The sequence below is a fragment of the Camponotus vicinus genome, unplaced genomic scaffold (assembly GCF_025532165.1).
Source record: "Camponotus vicinus isolate PSW18456_S1 unplaced genomic scaffold, iyCamVici1.0 SCAF_5, whole genome shotgun sequence".
In the NCBI taxonomy this organism is placed as follows: domain Eukaryota; kingdom Metazoa; phylum Arthropoda; class Insecta; order Hymenoptera; family Formicidae; genus Camponotus; species Camponotus vicinus.
The window spans coordinates 13,319,446-13,341,947 of record NW_028141977.1 but is presented as its reverse complement, the minus strand read 5'-3'; the positions used below and the strand labels follow the sequence as shown (position 1 = coordinate 13,341,947).

The window sequence follows — 22,502 nt, the reverse complement described above, 5'->3', positions numbered from 1 at the left end:
AATGGGAATAAGGAAAAAGGAATCTATTTTTATCATTCTATTATATAATGAACAGTTGTGAAATTTAATAATATAAATAAAATATTTATCTAATAATAAATCAAATAGTACAGATAAAACAGATAAAACAGATAAAATAACATAAATAAAATTTAATAAACAAATTTGGACAAATATAATGAAAAATACTTATAATGAAAAATATATTTGAATTTTAAATATAATAAATTATAAAAACTCAATATAATCACTATTTTCTTCTAAACATAGAGCAATCCTGCTGAAAATGTTTCTCACTTGTTTTATCAGAAGAGTGATCTCTGCCCATGGATCTTATGCCTATGGACTTTTTTATGTGGAACATCTTAAAAAATAAACTATATCACACCCTGCCGAAAAATGTAGAAATTCTTAAAAATAGAATTCGTAACGCATGTGCGGAGATCACTTCTCTCATGATAAGTCGCGCGAAAGAAAATTTCATGAGCAGAATTGTTTTATGGTTAGAAGAATATGGTGGTTACATTGAACATTTATTATAATTTATTACATTTAAAGATCAAAAATATTTGTCATTATAAGTATATTTTATTATATTTGTTTATTATATTTTTTACTGTATTTGTTCAAATTTATTTATTAAATTTACGTTATTAATATATGCTAATATATATTAATATTTATTATTAAATATTATAATTAAATGTTATAATGTGTTATTGAACAAATTTGTCAATTTATATATTAGAATTGAATATTTTATATATATTATTATTATCCATATTATTAAAAATATATTACATATAAATATATAATATATATTATTAAATATATATTTTATCTATATTATTAAATTTCGCAATTATTTACTATAATAAAATGATAAAATTTCCCTTTCCTTACTTCCCGTTGAACTCGCATTCTGATCTTATTCAGCGAGTCTAATAAAGTATGCCCCTGACGATGGGCATCCCGACTTAATGATGTGTATGTTGCGGAAACACCCTGTATACCGCACAAGTATAATAAAATAAATTTTATTATTATATAAAATAAATTTACTCACTCGTTGCTTCATCAGATTTGTTGAAAAGCTAACTCCTGGTTAAGGATCGTTCCAAATTCGTGAGAATATAACAGTACATCGAAGATACTTTTTTATAATTATAATTTTTGAAATAAAATTAATGATAAACTACAATATTTCACTGAGTCCTTTTGAAACACTTGCGATATATAATTTCTTTTCTACTCGCGATTTATTTTCAGAAAAGATGCGACGCATTACGAATGTGACTTCACCTCGATGTCGTGCAAGCGCGGCAAGATAATCAGAATTACGCGCATGCGCATATTATGCTACATATAACCTGCAGCATTCTTGCCAATTTAATAAATATCGAAAGTTCCACACACAATGTCTGAATTCATATATATGGAACTTCAGTTGCAATAACTCGATAATAATAAGATATTTTGATCAAGAGAGAACTAATGTACTCTTATCTTGTAAACTATGGAAATTTTACACACGCGCGCAATAAGAAAATATAGATATATAGCTAACGCAATTGGCTATCGAATAGACAATTTTAAAAATCCCGCAAATTTTTCTAGTAGCCAACTGTATGATAGTTTCTTATTGAGATACATCTTCATGTGAAATACAAAAAATCCAGAATTTATAGAACGATTTATTTATTATATTTATGTATATCTACATAAATATGATCTCTTTCTCTCATATGTGATAGATATATAATAATTAAATCAATATCCATTTATATATATTGTTTTTTTTCTCCCTGAGATATAAAAACTTACAAATAAAAAAGAAATGTCTTATTAAATTTAAACACTATATACATACTAATTCTATTTTATGTGTGAAGTATATATAATTTAAATAAACATAAATTGCATCACAATTTATTATTAATTATAAAATTAAATTATATCTCTCTTTCTCAATATAAATGCTAAAAATATTAAATATCTGAGAAAATTGCAACGTAGTAGCAATCAAGTTCAATACTTAATAAAAACAGAAAAAAAATCATATGTTAATTAAACAGACCAAATTTAAATACACTACACTAGTTGCATTTTAAGTAAAACGAAATTAAATTATAGGAACAAGTGTTTATAAAATGGAAGGTTTAGAAGACGAAAGTAAACGAGGTTCTCGCATCTCCGAATAACTAAAGAAAAACGTATCCTTGTCATCACCAGCAGATATATCTTCCGAAAGAGAAAATTTTCCAAATGGTGCTTTAATTTCCTCTTTGCCTTCTGTAAATAACATTTTATATAAAAGTCTCTAATTCTATGTTACATTTCCTATTATATCATTTAATTATTTGTACTATAAGTAAAATCATAAATATACATTACTTACTGATTATTTTTAAATGATATCTTGTAAAGTTTGCACAAGAATCTATTACCTCAGCTATAATAAAATTAGATACTTGAGGTGTGTAATCAGTACCAATCTTCAAAGTCTAAAATTAAATGTTATTTAATAAAAAAGATACAGTTAATTTTATATTTAAATTACAATATTTAATATATTACATACCTTGAAGGCAATGATGTCTTTAATTTGTGGTTTTCTAGTCATAATTGGCATTACTTCTAGATCGCTATGCATCAAGTTTTCATAATTTTGTATCTTACTTTTAATATTCTTCATAAGAAATTGACTTATAGTTGAGCATCTATCCATCATTAACCCATCATTTGATTCATTTTCCATCTTAACTTCGGTTTTCGCTTTCTTGTTTATAAATGTAATTGGTGTTGAACTTTGTCCTAATGCTAAAAGTGTAGACAAATCTCTAGAGGATGAAGTTTTACTTATGTAAGATTCATTTCTGGATATTTCCTGTACTATTTGTTTCGCAATATTATACTCTTCCATTTCTGTAGTCTCTTTCTTTTCTATATTCTCTTTCTTTTCTGTAGTGTCTTCCTTTCCTGTATTCTCTTCCTTTTCTATATTATCAAACCGTATATGCTTTCCAGATGGAATAATATAAGAATCTATAATTTTTGGTTTTTTTGGTTTGTTTTCTTCATTCATATCAGAAGATAGTATAAATGAAGTTTTAATTCGGTTTTTTGGTCTTCGTCTTCGTACTCGCTTTCTCTTTGCAATAGATACAATGGAGTCTGTCATATTACAGTCCTCTGTTAAATTGTTATCTGTAACTTTAGAGTCTGTTTCTTCTTCTGTATCATCAATCACTGTATCATCAATTACACTATAGAATGTCATATTTTCTGTAACATTATCTGAAATAAATGCAAATCATCAGTAATTATATTACAAAATAAAATTATTCATTTTATTTCACCCTTATTTTCATGTAACATAAGACGATTTTTGGCGTGCTTTTGGTATAGCAACCAATGTGTACCAGAATGTCTTACACATTGATAAAACATATATACGTACATATGTTTTATCAATGTGTAAGACACTCTGGTACACATTGTGTACCAGAATAATAATGTATAATTATTATGTATAATTATTTTATAATACATAATGTATAAATAAAACTAACTTATCGAAGTTGGTTGCATGTCACTCGAAACATTATTGGACACATCCAATACATCAGATACATCTATTCCTGTTTTCATATGCATCTTTTTATCATGCATAGAACCATTGCATGTTGTTTCTGCTTTATCAACTTCAGTTTTTATACCTGATCCAGGAATTACTCTGCAATTCATGAGATTGCTAATCAGTTATAATTATCAATTAAAACGAATAATTATTATCGTAAGATAAATAAAAACAAACTTAAAATTAAACTGTACTAACTGTATCGTCTCATTCTCCCTAAGTATACGCACATCCTCTGTTGGCGGCAAGTATTCGGTATCATTTAACAATAAGTGAAACGGTTCTGTGATGCTGAAAAGTTTACTAATGTGATGCTGGATGTGAATAATTTGCTGGATCTTCGTTCCGTCGACAAAAATCCAGCAAAATTGACGCGCGTCGTGAAAAAACTTGGACAAATCGATCTTTAAACGGAATTGTAGATGCTTCATCGTGACTACTTCTGCGTTCATCATTATAAAACGTGTTGATTGAAACGTATCAATTGCGAAAGACGTGAATGGCAACGCGATTGTCAGTCACTCTTGACTGCTTTCTCACTCATCCTTGTTTCAGCCGGCAGTTCCCGCGCCCGAATGCTCGAAACTGCTTGAATCTTGAGATCTGAATCGCCGATAAAAAAGTATTAGAGACGATCAACTATGGGTAAATTTCGCGATCACGTGGGCTCCATCGTTCCGGGGATAACTGAAGATCGTTGACATTATCGACTGTTTTTACTTCATCGAAGATAATAATTACACAAATTATTTTAATCATGCGAGTATTTGAGCTCATCCAAATATTATTTCATCATCGAATTTCTGTGTATCCGATATGGACATAAGAAATACCTCCTGTACGGAGCATAAAGTACCTTTTTAATGAATGTGCCCTTCGGGCGCATTCAGACCTTGGCAGAAAAGCAGAAACCAATCAAAACTCGCGCTGATAGTAACAGTTTCTACCTTTTGTCTTTCTCACATACTGCTTATCACTATCAGCGCGAGTTTTGATTGGCTTTCTGCTTTTCTGCCAAGGTCTGAAAAGCGGAAAACAGAAAAGCAGAAAGCCAATCAAAACTCGCGCTGATAATGAGCAGTGTATAAGCAATACATTAGATAGGCAAAAAGTAGAAATTGTGACTACCAACGCAAGTTCTGATTGACTTCTACCAGAGAGAAGACTGAGAGATGTCATGGCCTGCTTTTAGGTGATCCCTGAAAGCGATACTCCCTCTATGGACATTGAAAACGTGGACATGAACTACAAAGCCAATGTCCATGAATGTTCTCAGAGGGTAATATATAATGTGCACAATTTCTGGTTTTGTTCCGTGCTATGTGCACGAAATGCCGGTAGCACCAGTGCTGTATAATTATTATCACATAAATGGTGACAGACGAAGATATTTTGACAAACATTTGTGATCCGTATTGTTTATGAACATAAAATTCACTGTCCGATTTATTTGCGATTAATACGCGACTTTACGAATTTCATTGATTGAGAATAAAATACATATCCTATTTTGTGCATGATTAGCTGAATAAGATGAAATGAGCTCTATAAGCTTTAAAATATAATTAAAAATTGCGTTGTGGCCACGTTTAATAGAAAATAACGGAACGAATGATTTTCAAAGTCCCTCTAATAATCGATGTAATTGTAGAGTTTAATAAGATTTAAATAATGTAAAGAATCACGTTTAAAACAGTCATTAATAAAGTTATTGATCGTCTTTTAAATTATAGAAGAAAATATTTGCACTACCAGCATTTTGCACGAACTATTAAAAACAATATTCAAAGACGTGGAAAGATAAACAAAGCTTCAATGTATAAGTTAACGATTAAATTATAAGATAAATCGCGATTTAAAATTCCCGAGAAAAAGCGATGAATAAATAAATCGATAATATTCGGAATATCCGATTGTGATATGTATACCTTTTATAATATAATAATCGAAGCGCCTCAATAGACATTGTAATCGCGCGCGATATAATTATCACATAAATGCGAAGATATTTTGACAGATATTTTGACAATTTGATGACTGTAATATTTACGAATACAATACTCACTGTCCGAGTCAATTGCGAATCTTTATAAGATAAATCGCGACTCGAATTCACGAGAAAACGCGACGAATAAATAAGTCGATAATATGCGGAATATTTGATCGCGATACGTATAATTTTTATAATATAATAATCGAAGCTCTCAATAGACACGTGCGCGATATAATTATTATCACGTAAATATCGAAAATATTTCGACAAACATTTGAGGTCTGTAATGTTTGTGAATATGCAATTCACCGACCGATTTACTTGCGAATTTTTATAAGATAAATCGCGATTTAAAATTCGCGATAAAAACGCAACGAATAAATAAATCGATAATATTCAGAATATTCAATTGCAGATACGCGAGTGACATACCGGTAATCTGATAAAAAGAGGAGCGATCTTAAAAATGGAGAACGATTAACATCTTGTTTCTACATCAGATTTCGCAAGATCAATCTGCGAAGAAAAGTTAAGTGAGCCATTGAACGTCGGGAACTTCACTGTAGAAGGGAACGAATCCTGGATCTTCCGGACTATTCCCGATAGCAATGATTTCAGTAATAAATCAACGACAATTATCCCTCGTCATTATCTTCAATTCACGAAATTGATATGCACATCAGAAAACATGTTCTCCCATTATTAAGAAATATATTTCTTTATTGAAAATTAAATGGATATAACGGCCTTTTTTATTGAAATGTGATTACGAACGATTATATTTATAAATAATAAAATACATGCTTTATTGGAGTTTGTGTTAAATGTGCGAACACATATAATTTGGGGTACCGTTCGCGCACGCGAGACGAATCGAACCCGATATCAGCAAGATTTAAAAAATTTCAATTCGAACAGTGTGCAAAATAAAATAAATCAAATAATTTTAAACAATTAATTCTGGATTAATTCTCTAGATTCTTATTCTTATAACGTTTAAATTAATAATTTCTGTTCTTTTAATCAATATCTTACTGATATAGAGGTACCCATTCGATTTGTCTCGAAATTTTTAAGTATTCGCACATTTTATGTAACATTCATATATAATTTCGCTTATATATAATATATAACATTATTAAAAATTATAAAAATATTTTGGATACGTGAATTTGTGCATGTATTTTATTATACATATATATATAAAATGGTATATACCTAAAAACTAATATTTCAAAATGGCGATGGATGTCCTGCTGGAATACTTGCAAATAGTTTCTTAAAAGAAACTAAAAATTAATGTTAATATCCCCACCACCTAGAAATAATTTTTCAAAAGAGACAAATTATATTAATTAAAAATATATTCGTTTGTAATCATTTTTATCAAAAAATTTATACAAATTAATTACAATATGAAATTACTTGAAAAATTAAAATTTATACACAACGCTATATCCATATTTAATCTACTATTAAATCTTTCTGGCATTATATATATATAGACAATAATAATACCAATCCTAATAATGATAGAACATTTTTAACGAAGAAAAGAAAAGATACACTTCTCTCATCTAAATATATGTATATTATTTAAATTAATTCGACGTTAAAGAAGCGTATCGTCGTTGAATTACTACCGAAATCATTGCTTTCGGAAATTGCCAGGAAAACCTGGGATTAGTTCCTTCAATCTTCTACAATAAAAATTCCCAATTTTTAACAGGGCACCAAACTAGACGTCGCGAATGGATCTCACAAGAACCGGTGAGAAATAATTCTCCATGATGAAAATCGTTTCGACTCCTCGGCGGTACGAGCCACACAACTTTCATTAACGTTTATTTAACGAAAGGAACAATGATAACTCTTTTATTAAAACGACAATCTCGTCTAAGAACGCGAAAAAGAACGCGAGAAAAATACGGTGTTTTCACAACAGTAATTTATTAATTTATTTATGAATATTTTCCGACACGAAAAAAAAAATTCGTAAATACAAAAATAACTGAAAAAACAAATTATTAAATTCATAATAATTAACTCGCGATTCTATAATATCGAAGGTGATCGTTAAATTTTGTGAAGCTAATATTTAATCGTTGCCTTATCACATCGAATCTTCACTCTCTTATTCGACATTTCTTTATATTTAATTAGCAATATTTAGTAATATTATCTGACGAGAGGGACAGCGATAAAATTCTTCTGTTAAAATGATAATCTTGTATAAGGGCGCGAAGAGAACGCGGAAAGAACATGGTATTTTCGTAATCATAATTTAATAATTTATTTTAAGAATATTCAGTTCCGCGCAATATCGAATTCATAAATAAATAAAGCTAACGAAAAGCATATAATTAAATTTATAATAATTGACTCGCGATTCTGTAACGAAGGCGTCCGTCAAATTTTATAATGCTTATATTTAATCATTAATTTAGCATCGAATTTTTAGATTTTATATAAAAATTTTCCGAATTTATTAATGACTCTTTGACATGAAAATACAAACAGTTGCTCTTTTATGAATATTCCAAAAATATACTACAGAAACAAATACTTTAATTTAATGAATTATTATTATGTTAATTACTATTATGTAATCATTATACGTATACTTTCGATAATTTTTCGTGTAATTTACATAAGAATTTACAATCGTAAATACAAATTCATATAATATAATTATAGTCATAATTATATTGTATTTTACAATTAAAATATCAATGTTAGATTATAATTAAAATACAATTATAACTATTTATAATTTACAATTTACAATTTAAAAATTTATGATGCTATCAATATCAAATAATAATATTCCATTTATTCAAATATTTAATAACATCGATATAATAATTTGATATTGATAGCATTAACATTTGGATTTAATATTATATTTGATTTAATACACATATATTTTTATGTTTTAAAATAAAATATAACATGTTAAGATTTCTTAAACGTTAATAATTATGCAATTTCTTTAATATTTCTGAAGATAATTTTGATAATTTAAATTTCACTTTTAAAACATTTTTATTTTTAAAACATGTTATATTTATTTTTACAACGTTTTTAAAAATAAATTCAACTTAATTAAAATAATTTTAATTTACCCCTAGGATTATTGAAATATTAAAAGAAAGAATGAATCTTACTTAATAGCCCTAATAACCCTACTATTAAAGGATTCTAATAATTTTAATAGCTCTAACAATTCTACTATTACAGAATTCTAATGATCCTAAGAGCCCTAACAACCCTAATATTAATAGAAGAATTCTAATGATTTTACTTAATAACCTTAACAACCCTACTTCCTGATTAACTAAAATTATTCGAGATTTGAGGAACCTATCTCTAATCATCACCTCACCTAATCATGTATATATTTTAGTCACGTGCCCTAACCGCGTACCCTAATCATACTTTTCAGGCCAGTTGAACCTACCTTTCGTTGATCCTGGCCACTTTCTTTCTCGATCTCTAATTAGAGATCGAAGAAGGAGATAATTACTCCTTCTTTTGCCGGATAATTACCGGCAAAAGAGCGTGAAATATTTACGCTCGTTTAGTAACGATCGTTCGATTTCACGATCGTTCGTTAAATATTGAATATAACTTTATTTTAACTGAAATAAAGCCAAATTTCTATAAATTATATTTTATAATAAAATATAAAATTAATGTATGTATTTATCATATTACAAATTATTTAATTAATTAATCATTTAGCTTTATATTAAGTTAAAGTAAAGTTTAAAAACAATATCTACAAACAAATTCTACGATGAATGAGCTATGAGCAATTAGAAGATAAGTACGTATTATAAGAATAAATTAGCATCAAAAATTGATAAAATTGATAATTGTTAATGCGTGTCCTTTATTTAATAAATTAGACAAAATCTTTACAAAAAAATCTTTTCTTGATCTCTTCTTTTTTAAATTAATATTTCAATATATTTTCGCAATAGATGTGAAGCATAAGTTCGAAAGAACTTATTAAACTTATTTTATTTAATTTAATTAATTTAATTTAATTTAATTTAACTAATTTAATTTAATTATTTAATTTAATTTATTTAATTTAATCCATCCTAGCTCATCCATTTTAAGGCAACGGATTTATCTACAATCTACAATCTACATCTACATCTACATCTGCAATCTCTACGAATCCGTTACCTTAAAGTTAAATAAAAGTTTTATTCACTCACCGGCACTGATGCGCAACAGCGGAGTTGTTGTTATCGAAGCTAGTTGCCTGTAACATACAAATATAAAATTCATTTATAATAATGCTCACAAAATGCAATTAATATTTAAAAAAATTTTTATCGCGCGGAATTTTATATCCGATGTGTAAAATAATAAGCAGATAAACACGTATGGAAAAATTTTATAAATTTTTGAAACTTTTTTAAATAGAAAATTTTATATGACTTTTATAAAAATTTTTCTCTTTAATTCATTTAAATAACAAGATCGAATTATTGTTCGTTTATAACAAGTTAACGATTTATAACAATTAATATATAAATAATAGATATTCACCATCAGGTTGCTCCGCCGATGTAAGATGCCTCTCCCAGGTCTCCTCCTCCTCTCATATTGTTGGCGCGCGACACTTTTAACGACACTCCCGCACTCGCGAGCGATATTTTTATATCGCTATTTCCGCTATTTTACGCGCGATACTAAACGGCACTCCCGCACTAATTCGGTACGATTAAAAATTTGGTCGCGCGATGTATATATTTAATATATATATACTTTCAACGACACTCCCGGTTTCGGTACGAGCGAAAATCCCATTTCATTTACGAGAATCAACTTCGAGCTAACAGGTCGGGAATGCAACGATACAACGAGCAAAGATTAGGCCCGAACCGGAAAGAAGACGAAACGATTGACGAAAATAGAGGAAAATGAAGTTCACCAGCTCTTTTTCGCGCATAATTATCCTATCTCGTATCGAACCTGGATCCGCTAAGCACGATTTCAGGTGCTTCGCCCGGAACACGAAGTTTCCCGCGATTGCAGGACATGGCTACACCAGGCTGGTAGACGGCAAAAGAAGAGGATACCCACATTTTTTAAATGCTAACAATCAGCAATTTAGAAAATGGGGAGGCAACCCCTTTTACCGAGCGAAAATCGTGCCTAGGGGAATCCACTCGACTCCTCGACAGGGTTAACACACGCAGTGCGTGTGGCTGTAGACGAGCAAAGAGAAGGGACCCATTGACGACCATTCCGAGCAATCGATCGAGTTCTAATCAATTCGGGCCGAATCACTTGACGAAGCACGAAGCGCGAGTATACGTTGCATAGCAGCGTGTGCAAACTCGAACATCCCAGTTAATTGGCATCAGAAGTAGAGACTCGTGACAATAAATGAAATTGGGATTTTATATGAAAAAGTCCAAAAGTTCCGCGAAAACGCGACAACGCGAGAATACTACAACGCGAAAACGCGGTAACGAAGCGCTTGCCGTCCGCGGCACGTTGACGGCACCGACGACGCGAAAGGGTACTTAGCTTCCCATTCAGGTACCTTAAGATTTATCATAAATAGAAAAATTTGAGATAAACCTCAAGGCACCATCCAAGTACTAAGCCCTCCCACCGCGACAAGGTGTACCCCATGGGAGGGTTATATTATATATAATTTTATATATAATATAATACATAATTTGAAATTTATTTTGTAATATAGTACATAAATTTAAATTCGCAAATATAAACGATAAATAAAAATATAAAAGATAAAAGAAAATCTATTATATAAAGCAATATTCAAAATAATTGATTTTAAAACTAATTATTGGGCGCAATTAAGTTTTACTTTTAAATAGATATATTTTAATGTTATAAATCGCGTAATTACAAAATAATTTATATTTCTTAGATATATATTACATAAACTTTTAAAAATATAATAAATAAAAAAATTTCTATTTTGTTATATATGAAATATTTAAATATATTAATATGAAATATTTTATAAAATATAAGAAGTATCTGAAAATATTAATGAATAAAAAATTTTATAAATGTTTTAATTATTTTAAAATAAAATGGAATATTTTTTATATGTATTATATATGTTATAATTTAAAATCACTTTTGAATCACTATCAAAGAAATAATACGAAACGTGAAATATGTATATTTTGAATATATACTAATGATAAATAATTTATATATTATTGCGTCCGCGGAACGATATATATCGAATGCGCGCGACACAATCGGCATACGCTGACGTTCGTGCACTCGTAAATAATAACGCGATTTAAGATGCACAAGAATTTTAATAATCCGAGTAACATACAAGAATTAAGAATAATCATAAAACGGATCACAAATAAACGCGCGTCCTCACAGCTTGACAGCTGGGCTCAGACTCTCTAACAGTCGTTGTTTATAACATCTTAACAACGCGCGCAGAAACGATCTTCTTCGAAAAAATTCAACGGGTGACGAATACATTCAGCGAGACGGGACGCGGGGACGCAACAATATAATAAATAATAAATGTGATAAAAAATTTATATTAATGACTTACATCATATCTCGCATTGGTCCATCCATTTCCAAAACCTCCTTTTTTCTTTTGCTTTCTTCACTTTTTCCTCATGGCACTTCAATCCTCGTTGCACTTACACTCATTCACGAAAAGTTCCTCGTTGCACTTGTATTGTGTTCAGAGAAAGAATTTGATAATATATGATACGTCTCACATCACTACTTCACTGCTCAAGAGCCACTGAGCGAATGATCGTAAGTCAGAAACATTACCGCGGTACTGTTTATATCGCCAAGGTTGACTATGTAAAGAAAGAATTTGATACTATGTGAAACGTCTCTCACGTCACTACTCGAGGTCACTGTGCGAATGATAATAAAGCCGTGTAACATATTAACAATAGCGCGATACTGTTTATCAAGTTCGAACACGGTGTTATTGATAATTCTCTCGTTGCCGAAATATTTTCTGTAATATAAAATATTCGTGCGCGGAATATTAAATTATAGAAGCATTTTAATTTATTGATTAAGATTAATTGATTATTTATTAAACTATTCATCATGAAGTCTTTCGTTATGCTAATTATTTGCATCTATAATTCGATTGTTTTACTTCGTGTTCTTTCACAACCTCCCCCCCCCCAAATTATATTTAGATTGTTAAGTAAAATGATAAAGTAACACGGATGGAATATATTTGTGACTCTAAGTATTAAAATAATTATTATTGTCCGTAAAGATTGCAAACATCGATGTGATTATTTAACATGTTGGATTCCTATCAATTAAATCGATTCTCGATTAAATTGTATATTATATGTTTAATTAACCAGGATTGAGAAAATTTAAATCATTGGTCGAAATATATTTAATTCTAATATTGTTAAAGAAATATTATAATAAACATCGATGATCAAAAGATCATAATATATTTAATTCTCTTGTCCCCTTTCATGTATCCCCTGTTTCAATTTTTATTCGCAGTAATGAATGATTACGATTCGATAAATATTTATCGTTGCGATACAGTTTTATGTCGTTTATCAAAAGTTAATCAATTTTTAATTATTAATATTTATAGCAAATTATGTTTCGATACTAATTGTAATCGTGTTTAGTACAAAAAGTACAATATATCAAGCGTTTCTCACCACTACTTTATTACTCGAGAGTCATCGTGCAAATGATAACAAAGCCGTAACGTATAGTGTGCTACTGTTTATATTTTATATTGCCAAAGTCGAACACCGTGTTATCGACAATTCGTTGAAATATTTTATATATTATAAAATATACACTAACACGAAATATTAAATAACAGAAAAACTTTAATTTCTTGATTATTAATTAAACAATTTATCACGGAGCATTTCGTTAATTATTTGCATCTGTAATTCGATTGTTTTATTTCGTGTTCTCTCATAATGCAAATTACATTTAGATTGTCAAGTAGTACGATCAAGTAACATGGGTGAAATATATTTGACTCTAAGTATTAAAATAATAATTATTGTCTGTAAAGATCACAATGATCGAAATGATTATTTAATATTTTGTATTCCTATCATTTTATCGATTCTCGATTAAATTGTATATTGTTTAATTAACAAGAGTTGAAAATATTTAAAGCATTGGTCGAAATATATTTAATTCTAATATTGTTAAGGAAATATCATTATAATAAGCACCAATATGACCAAGATCATAACATAATTAATTCTCTTATGCCCTTTTATGTGTCCCCTGTTTCAATTTTTATTCGCAGTAGTGAATGAATGCGATTCGATAAAGATTTATCGTTGCGATACAGTTTCATGTCGTTAATTAATTTTTAATTAATTAATACTTATTAATATTTATAGCAAATTATGTTTCGATACTAATCGTAATCGTGTTTAGTACAAAAATTATAATATACGAAGCGTTTCTCATCACTACTTCATCGTACGAATAATGACAAAGCCGTGACATGTATAGCGCGTTTGTTATACGTCGCCAAGGCCAAACATGATATTATTGATAATTCTCTGCCGAAATATTTTACGTACTACATATACACGCGGAATTTTAAATTATAGAGGTATATTTTATTTTAAATTAATTATTAAACGATTGATGTTTCACGGAACTTTTTATTATGCTAATGATTTGAATTTATTCGATTGTTTTACCGCGCTTTTCCAAAGTCAAATTTTATAATATTTAGTTTTGCATTTTAAAAGACTGACTTAGAGTGAACTAAATAAATAAATAAATAAATAAATAAATGATGTTGAGAAAAAGAAAAAGAAGACACATAAATAAACAAATAAATAATAGCGTGAAAAGAGACAACATACTAATATTTTTATATAATAAATTATTATTAATTAAATTATTTATATTTTTATTTATATTATTTATATTATCAGAGGGACATATATGTCATCCTCTGAGAACATTCGTGGACATTGGTTTTGTAGTTTATGTCCACATTTTTAATGTCCACAGAGGGAGTATCGCTTCCAGGGATCACCTAAAAGCGGACCATACACCTCTCATTCTTCTCTCTGGTAGAAGCAGAGAGAAGACTGAGAGGTCATGGTCTGCTTTTAGGTGATCCCTGGAAGCGATACTCCCTCTGTGGACATTAAAAATGTGGACATAAACTACAAAACCAATGTCCACGAATGTTCTCAGAGGATGACATATATGTCCCTCTGATAATATAAATAATATAAATAAAAATATAAATAATTTAATTAATAATAATTTATTATATAAAAATATTAGTATGTTCTCTCTTTTCACACTATTATTTATTTGTTTATTTATGTGTCTTCTTTTTCTTTTCCTCAACATCATTTATTTATTTATTTAGTTCACTCTAAGTCAGTCTTTTAAAATGCAAAACTAAATTTTAAAATTATTCTATCTTTATTATATCTATTATCATTATTTTAAAATTATTTTTCCTTTACTTTTTCACTTTAATTTTTACATGCGTATTATCTCGCCAACCGAGAGTTAGAAGCAACGGATTTCTTCATGCATTTACAAATCCTTTGCTTCAAAATAAAAGGTTGTCACTCACCGGCACTGATGTGCAACAGCGGAGTTGATATTGAAGCTACGTTGTCTGTAACATACAAATATAAAATACAAATTATAACAATGTTTAAAATAATTAATATTTTAAGAAATTATTATTGGACTCATTGAATTTTATATTCGATGCACGCAATTATAAATAGATATATAAATATGAAATAATTTTATAATTAATTAGTTTTTTTAAGTAGAAACTTTTATAGAAAGAATTATACAAAAATTTTTCCAATTTTTTCTTGTTTAAATCATTCATATAAATCAAATTAATAAATTTATTTATTTATTTATATACAATTAATATAAATAATAATACTTATCATCAGGTTGTTCCGCCGGTGCAGGATGCCTTTCCTAGGCCTGCTCCTCCTCTCAGATCACTTGGGTTGTTGGGTCGATCTATAACATACAAATAGAAGATCTAAATTGTAATAATGTTCAAAATAATTAATATTTCAAAAATTATTGTATGCATTGAATTTTATATTCGACGCATATAATAATAGCAGATTAATAAAATAATTCTATAAATTAAAAAAAAACATTACTAATAATTCTTTAATAACTTTATAAAAGCTTATATCTTTACAAGATTATAGATTTTATATAAAAATCTGTTTCTTCAAAATTCTCTCGTATTTAAATCATATGAATAAAAAATCAAATTACGATTAATTGCTTAATTTAAGTTATAATAAATATATTCAATATTTAATATATATAAATGCAAATAAATAAACTATTTACCAAAAGATTGCTCTGCCAGCGCTCGATGCCTCTCCTAGGCCTCCCCCTCCTCTCAGTTTAGACGCGCGATACTTAACGGCACTCACGAGTGATATTTTTATAGCTATTTTCGCACTTTTACGCGCGATACTAAACGGTTCCCGCACTATTTCGGTACGATAAAAAATTTTCTATTTGGTCGCGCGATGTATATACTTAATATGTATATACTTTGAACGGCACTCCCGGTTTCGGTACGAGCGAAAATCCCATTTCACTTACGGAGAATCAGCTTCGAGCCAACAGGTCGGGAATGCAACGATACAACGAGCAAAGATTAAGCCCAAACCGGAAAGAAGACGAAACGATTGACGGAAATAGAGGAAAATGAAGTTCACCAACTCTTTTTCGCACATACAAATTATCCTATCTCGTATCGAACCTGGACCCGCTAAGCACGATTTCAGGTGTTCCGCCCGGACATTTTATGCCTCTCGCGGTTGCTATATGCTACACCTGGCTAGTAGACGGCAAAAGAAGAGGATACCCACATTTTTTAAATGCCAACAATCAACAATTTAGAAAATGAGGAGGCAACCTCTTTTACCGAGCGAAAATCGTGCCTAGGGGAATCCACTCGACGGAGTCTCGACAGGGTTAACACACGCTGTGCGTATAGCTGTAGACGAGCAAAGAGAAGGGACCCATTGACGACCATTCTGAGCTATCGATCAAGTTCTAACCAATTCGGGCCGAATCACTTGACGAAGCACGAAGCGCAAGTGTACGTTACATAGCAACGTGTGCAAACTCGAAACATCCCAGTTAGTTGGCATCGGAAGTAGAGACTCGTGACAATAATAAAATTGGGATTTTTATACGAAAAGTCCAACGCGGAAGCGCGAAAACGCGACGACGCGAAAATACTACAACGCGAAAATGCGGTAACATAACGCCGTCCGCGACACGTTGACGGCACCGACGACGGAAAGTCGACCACGCAATGTGCGTCCAACGCATTAAATGCGTGCGCCACGTATGAGCCATTGTGCGACTCGTGGCAATGCTGCGCTGGGTACTTAGCTTCCCCTTCAGGCTCTTTAAGATTTATTCTAAATAGAAAAATTTAAGATAAACCTCAAGGCAACATCCAAGTACTAAGCCCTCCCATCCCAACAAGGTGTACCCAATGGGAGGGTTATATTATATATAATTTATTATATATAATTTTATATATAATATAATTTGTGGAATTGATTTTGTAACATGCTCTATAAATTTAAATTCGCAAATATAAACGATAAATAAAAATATAAAAGATAAGAGAAAATCTATTATATAAAGCAATGTTCAAAATAATTGATTTCAAAACTAATTATTAAGCGCAATTAATTTTGACATTTTTACTTTTAAATATATATATTTTAATGTTATATATTGCGTAATTACAAAATAATTTATATTTCTTAGATATAAACTTTTAAAAATGTAAATAAAAAAATTTCTATTTTTTATATATGAAATATTTAAATAAATATATTAACATAAAATACTTTATAAAATATAACTTTATAAAATATAAGAAGTATCTGAAAATATTAATTAATAAAAAATTTTATAAATGTTTTTAATTTTTTTTAAATAAAATGGAATATTTTTTATAAGTATATGTATTATATGTATATGTTACAATTTAAAATCACTATTGAATCACAATCAAAGAAATAAAACGAAACGAGAAATATGTATATTTTGAATATATATATATATATATATATATATATATATATATATATATATATATATACAATTGATAAATAATTTATATATTGTTGCGTTCGCGGAACGATGTATCGAACGCGCGCGACAATCGATCGGCACACGCTGACGTTCGCGCACTCGTAAATAATAATACGGTTTAAGGTACACAAGAACTTTAATAAATCACGAGTAACATACAAGAATTCAAAATAATCGTAAAACGGATCACAGATAGACGCGCGTCCGCACAGTTTGATAGCTAGGCTCAGACTCTCTGACAGTCGTTGTTTGTAACAACATTTTAACAACGTGCGCGGAAACGATCTTCTTCCGTCGACGTACTTCCCGCCGAAAGAATTCCACGGGTGGCGAATACCCAGGGGAACGGGACGCGGGGACGCAACAATATAATAAATAATGAATGTGATAAATAATTTTTATTAACTTACATCATATCTTATTGATCCATCCAAAACCTCCTTTTTTCTTTTGCTTTTTTCACTTTTTCCTCGTGACACTTCAATCCTCGTTGCACTCATTTGAATTCCTCGTTGCACTTACACTCATTCACGAAAAGTTTCTTGTTACACTTGCAATTGTGTTTAGAGAAAGAATTTGATAATATATGAAACGTCTCACATCACTACTTTACTGTTCAACAGCCAGTACGCGAATGATCGTAAGTCAGGAACATTGCCACGGTACTGTTTATATCGCCAAAGTCAACTACGTAAAGAAAGAATTTGATAATATATGAAACGTCTCACATCACTACTTTACTGCTCAAGGTTACTGTGTGAATGATTGTAAGTCAAAAACATTACCGCGGTACTATTTATATCGCCAAGATCGACTTATACTATGTTATTGTTACAATTCATCGTTGAAATGTTCTACGAGTGATTGCCGATTAAGAAAATTTAAAGCATTGGTCGAAATATATTTAATTCTAATGTTGTTAAAGAAATATTATAATAAGCATCAATGATCGAAAGATCATAACAAAATTAATTCTTTTATCCCCTTTTATGTATTCCCTGTTTCAATCTTTATTCGCAGTAATGAATGATTGCGATTCGATAAAGATTTATCGTTGCCATACAGTTTCATGTCGTTTATCATAAGTTAATTAATTTTTAATTATTAATAATTATAAATCAAATTATGTTTCGATACTAATCGTAATCGTGTTTAGAAAAAAAATTTGACAATATACGAAGCGTTTTCGTATTTTATTGCTTGAGTGTCACCGTGAGAACGATAACAAAGCTGTAATTATTATATTAACAATAGCGCGCTACTGTTTATATTGCCAAAGTCGAATACCGTATTATTGATAATTCATTGCCGAAATATTTTACTACTATATTATATATATATATATATAGTATATATATATATATATATATATATATATCATATACCGTTATACATAAAAATATTAAATTGTAGAAGATTTTCAATTTATAGATTAATTAAACGATTATTTATTAAACAATTAATATAAAATATACATACATATATATAATTTATAAATTTATATTATTAATTATTAATATTATTATCTCTCATTTTTTCATATCATTTTTATATTTATTTATATATTAATTTATATATTAACTTTTTATTATTATTAAAATTTAAAAAATAAATAAGTAATAATAATAATATAAATATAATTTTTTGCACATTTTTATACATTTGTTTAGTTTTGCGAAACAACAGAAAATGCCTTCTAACTGCTATTTAAAGTACATATAAAATTATTTAGGCGGCGTTAGAGATTTTCTCTAAATATACACTCTTTAAATATTTCTGTGAAGATCTGGTTGAGAATCGACAATGTCAATGAAATCGTCATGTAATGTCAAATTGTGCCGAATATAGTCGAACGTTGACGGAATTAACCGAAATTCATATACTCCTTCCTTACCGCATTTATCAGTTACCCATCTCAAAAGGCTCCATCTATCTATTCAGATGTCAATGACCTGTACCCTATTTGTGTCCTTTTCTCCAATCTTGGCCGCCCTCCACCATGCCTAAACAAAGGTTTGTTTTAGTATGTATTAGAGTTCAGTATCGAAGAAAACTCGTCGTTCAAATTCTTACGAATCGAGACATCAGTCGTAAATAAAATCGAAAATATGTTTCGCCTTTTTGTGGTAGTAGCGATGCTCTTTGTGATATCTGACGCTAAATTGCACAGGTCAGTATTTTATTGTATTATATATTGTCAATGATAAATATCGAGATGATAGAAATTGATGCTTTTTCTCGTAATCGCATCCGATTTCTTGAATTAAACGCGTGATTTGTGCAAATGCAATGCTGCGATACATATTGGATGAAATTTCTTTGGTCAAAACGTATCATTTTATTTACTAGTCAAAGATTAGCTAAAAAAAAGAATATTTTTGAAAAAGTGATTATTTGTCCTTTCATAACGTTCGCTTTTGTCCACCTTTGCTTTTATCCACATTTAAATGACGACCGTTAACATTAATAAATCGTGATTGGAGGTCATTAAAACATCTAATTGTAAACTATTTTTTCGCGCGTAGCAGATCAACTATAGGTATAACGAGTTGCTTTGTATTATTTATTTACTTGATACTCTTTATAATATCTTTTTTTAATAGTTGATACAATTACTTCTTTTTAAGTTATTTCCTTGTGTAAAATTAGATGCAAAATTCTCGTTAACTAAAAATCAATGTCCGTTAAATTATAATAATATTATTTAAGGCTAAATTACAAATTAAATATATATATTATAGAATGTTCTTTCTGTTATTTCAAGGATTTCGTTGTTTAAGATGGATTCCACTCCACAATTGTTAAAAAAAGTTTGCATTAACTTGGAAGATGTTTATTCGTTAAATGATAATCTTTCTTCAATACTTTTGCCCAATGTTCTAAATGTAAAGTACTATAGCTTGACTACCATTGGAAATCAGCGGCAACTAACCATGCATATTAGGTTGCGCGTGGATCACAAACATACATATATGTATAATACTCTAAAGAGAAGGATCAAAGTGAATTTTATTCGATTTATAGTCGTTTGTTATGTATCGCGAAAATAATATTTTGGACCCTTTGACATATTTTTTACCAAAGAATATGTCAATTTTATATATATATATATATATATATATATATATATATATATATCAATTTTATATATATATATATATATATATATATATATATATATATATATAAAATTGACATATTCTTTGGTAAAAAATATGTCAAAGGGTCCAAAATATTATTTTCGCGATACATAACAAACGACTATAAATCGAATAAAATTCACTTTGATCCTTCTCTTTAGAGTATTATACATATATGTATGTTTGTGATCCACGCGCAACCTAATATGCATGGTTACATAACCGGCGCGCGATTTGCGGCTTTATGTTTGTCTAAAGAACGACACTGATGATTAAATGAAATTAATTTAATGATCAATTAATATACGTGTATACACACACACACACGCACGCACACGCGCGCGCGCGCGCGCGCACACACACACACACGCGCACACACACACATATATATATATGTATGTATGTATATAGTGTAAGTATTACAAAGGCAAACTTTGGAATTTGCATGCATATATTTAAACAATTTATCACGTTTAATCTCTGAAGACACAAACAAACATTGACAAAGATGATTCAAGAGTTAACTTGACAAACACATTTACATATATAATGATTTATAAAAGAAATTTGCATATTTATTATAGATCAATAAGACAATATCTCTATTTTTAAACTTTTTCTAATATTATTAATTTGTGATATTACTGAATATGCTTTACAGATTTCCGTAATGCATATGATAGTAGAAAATCCAGCACATATATAGCAAACGGTACTTCGATTCATATGGAATACCTCACTTGCAGTGTAGAAGGATTCCTATCTACTGATCTACTGAATGTAAGTCATCATTAAACAAACAATCCAATTCAGTTACAATTACAATCGTTTAATCGTTTAAACGTAAACGTCTTAAACAATCATTGTTTTTTCATGCGGCGTTGATATATTATTTCGACACCGATTTTATTACAGATTGCCGGCGTGATTATTCGGAATCAAACATTTGCAGAAGTCACTAACGTGTCCAACGTACACGAATTTGATTCTGTAAATTATGATGGTATCATAGGCTTGGGTTATTCCAACATACCTGTCAATGGAGTAACGCCTATCTTCAACAACATGATTGAACAAGGCTTAGTGTCATCACCCATTTTCAGTTTGTATCTAAATAGGTACGTATCTTCTCTATTTATGAACAATGCATATCTCTAAACAAAAGTTTTTAATAAATATATACATACAATTATATTTGTTTACGCATATTTATATTTTTATTTTAATATTAACACATAAATTAAATTTATGATTTATATATTGTAATTTTTCAAATTAAAGTATTATTTATATTTGTATATTAAATATAATTTAATCTTAATTATCACACACATACATATTGCGATGTAAAAAATATGCAATTTGTGCAGAGGCTCCTCTTCAAACATGTTTCATGATGGTGAATTGATATTTGGTGGTTCCGATTCTGCTAATTACGAGGGTAATTTGACATATATACCTGTTAGTCGCAAAGGATACTGGCAATTTATCATGGATAAATACGTTATTTTTTAAATTACGTTAATCATGTTTCAACAAATTATTAACATTATCACTTTGTAGGATCGTA

At 29.3% G+C, this 22,502-nt stretch overlaps 1 protein-coding gene and 1 pseudogene across 1 annotated transcript; one reads left to right on the top strand and one right to left on the bottom strand.

Moving 5' to 3' along the window:
• Positions 1 to 1,913: 1,913 nt before the first annotated feature.
• LOC145972119 (uncharacterized) lies at positions 1,914 to 4,287 on the bottom strand. The gene is made up of 5 exons (XM_083100397.1): positions 3,839 to 4,287; positions 3,573 to 3,736; positions 2,582 to 3,297; positions 2,399 to 2,504; positions 1,914 to 2,292 (listed from the first exon to the last, which is right to left on the bottom strand). The coding sequence occupies exons 1-5, from the start codon at positions 4,093 to 4,095 to the stop codon at positions 2,144 to 2,146; spliced, it is 1,392 nt and encodes a 463-aa protein (XP_082956523.1). The 5' UTR covers positions 4,096 to 4,287; the 3' UTR covers positions 1,914 to 2,143.
• LOC145972400 (lysosomal aspartic protease-like) overlaps positions 4,282 to 22,502 on the top strand; it is a 32,984-nt pseudogene continuing 14,763 nt past the window's right edge.

Excerpts from the sequence above, each read along its gene's own strand:
- LOC145972119 (XM_083100397.1), bottom strand. The coding sequence starts at position 4,095 with ATGATGAACGCAGAAGTAGTCACGATGAAGCATCTACAATTCCGTTTA. Across the intron at positions 3,298-3,572 it reads CATGCAACCAACTTCGATAA|ATAATGTTACAGAAAATATG; the intron begins GTTAGTTTTATT and ends CATTTATTTCAG. Across the intron at positions 2,293-2,398 it reads ATATCATTTAAAAATAATCA|AAGGCAAAGAGGAAATTAAA; the intron begins GTAAGTAATGTA and ends TGTTATTTACAG.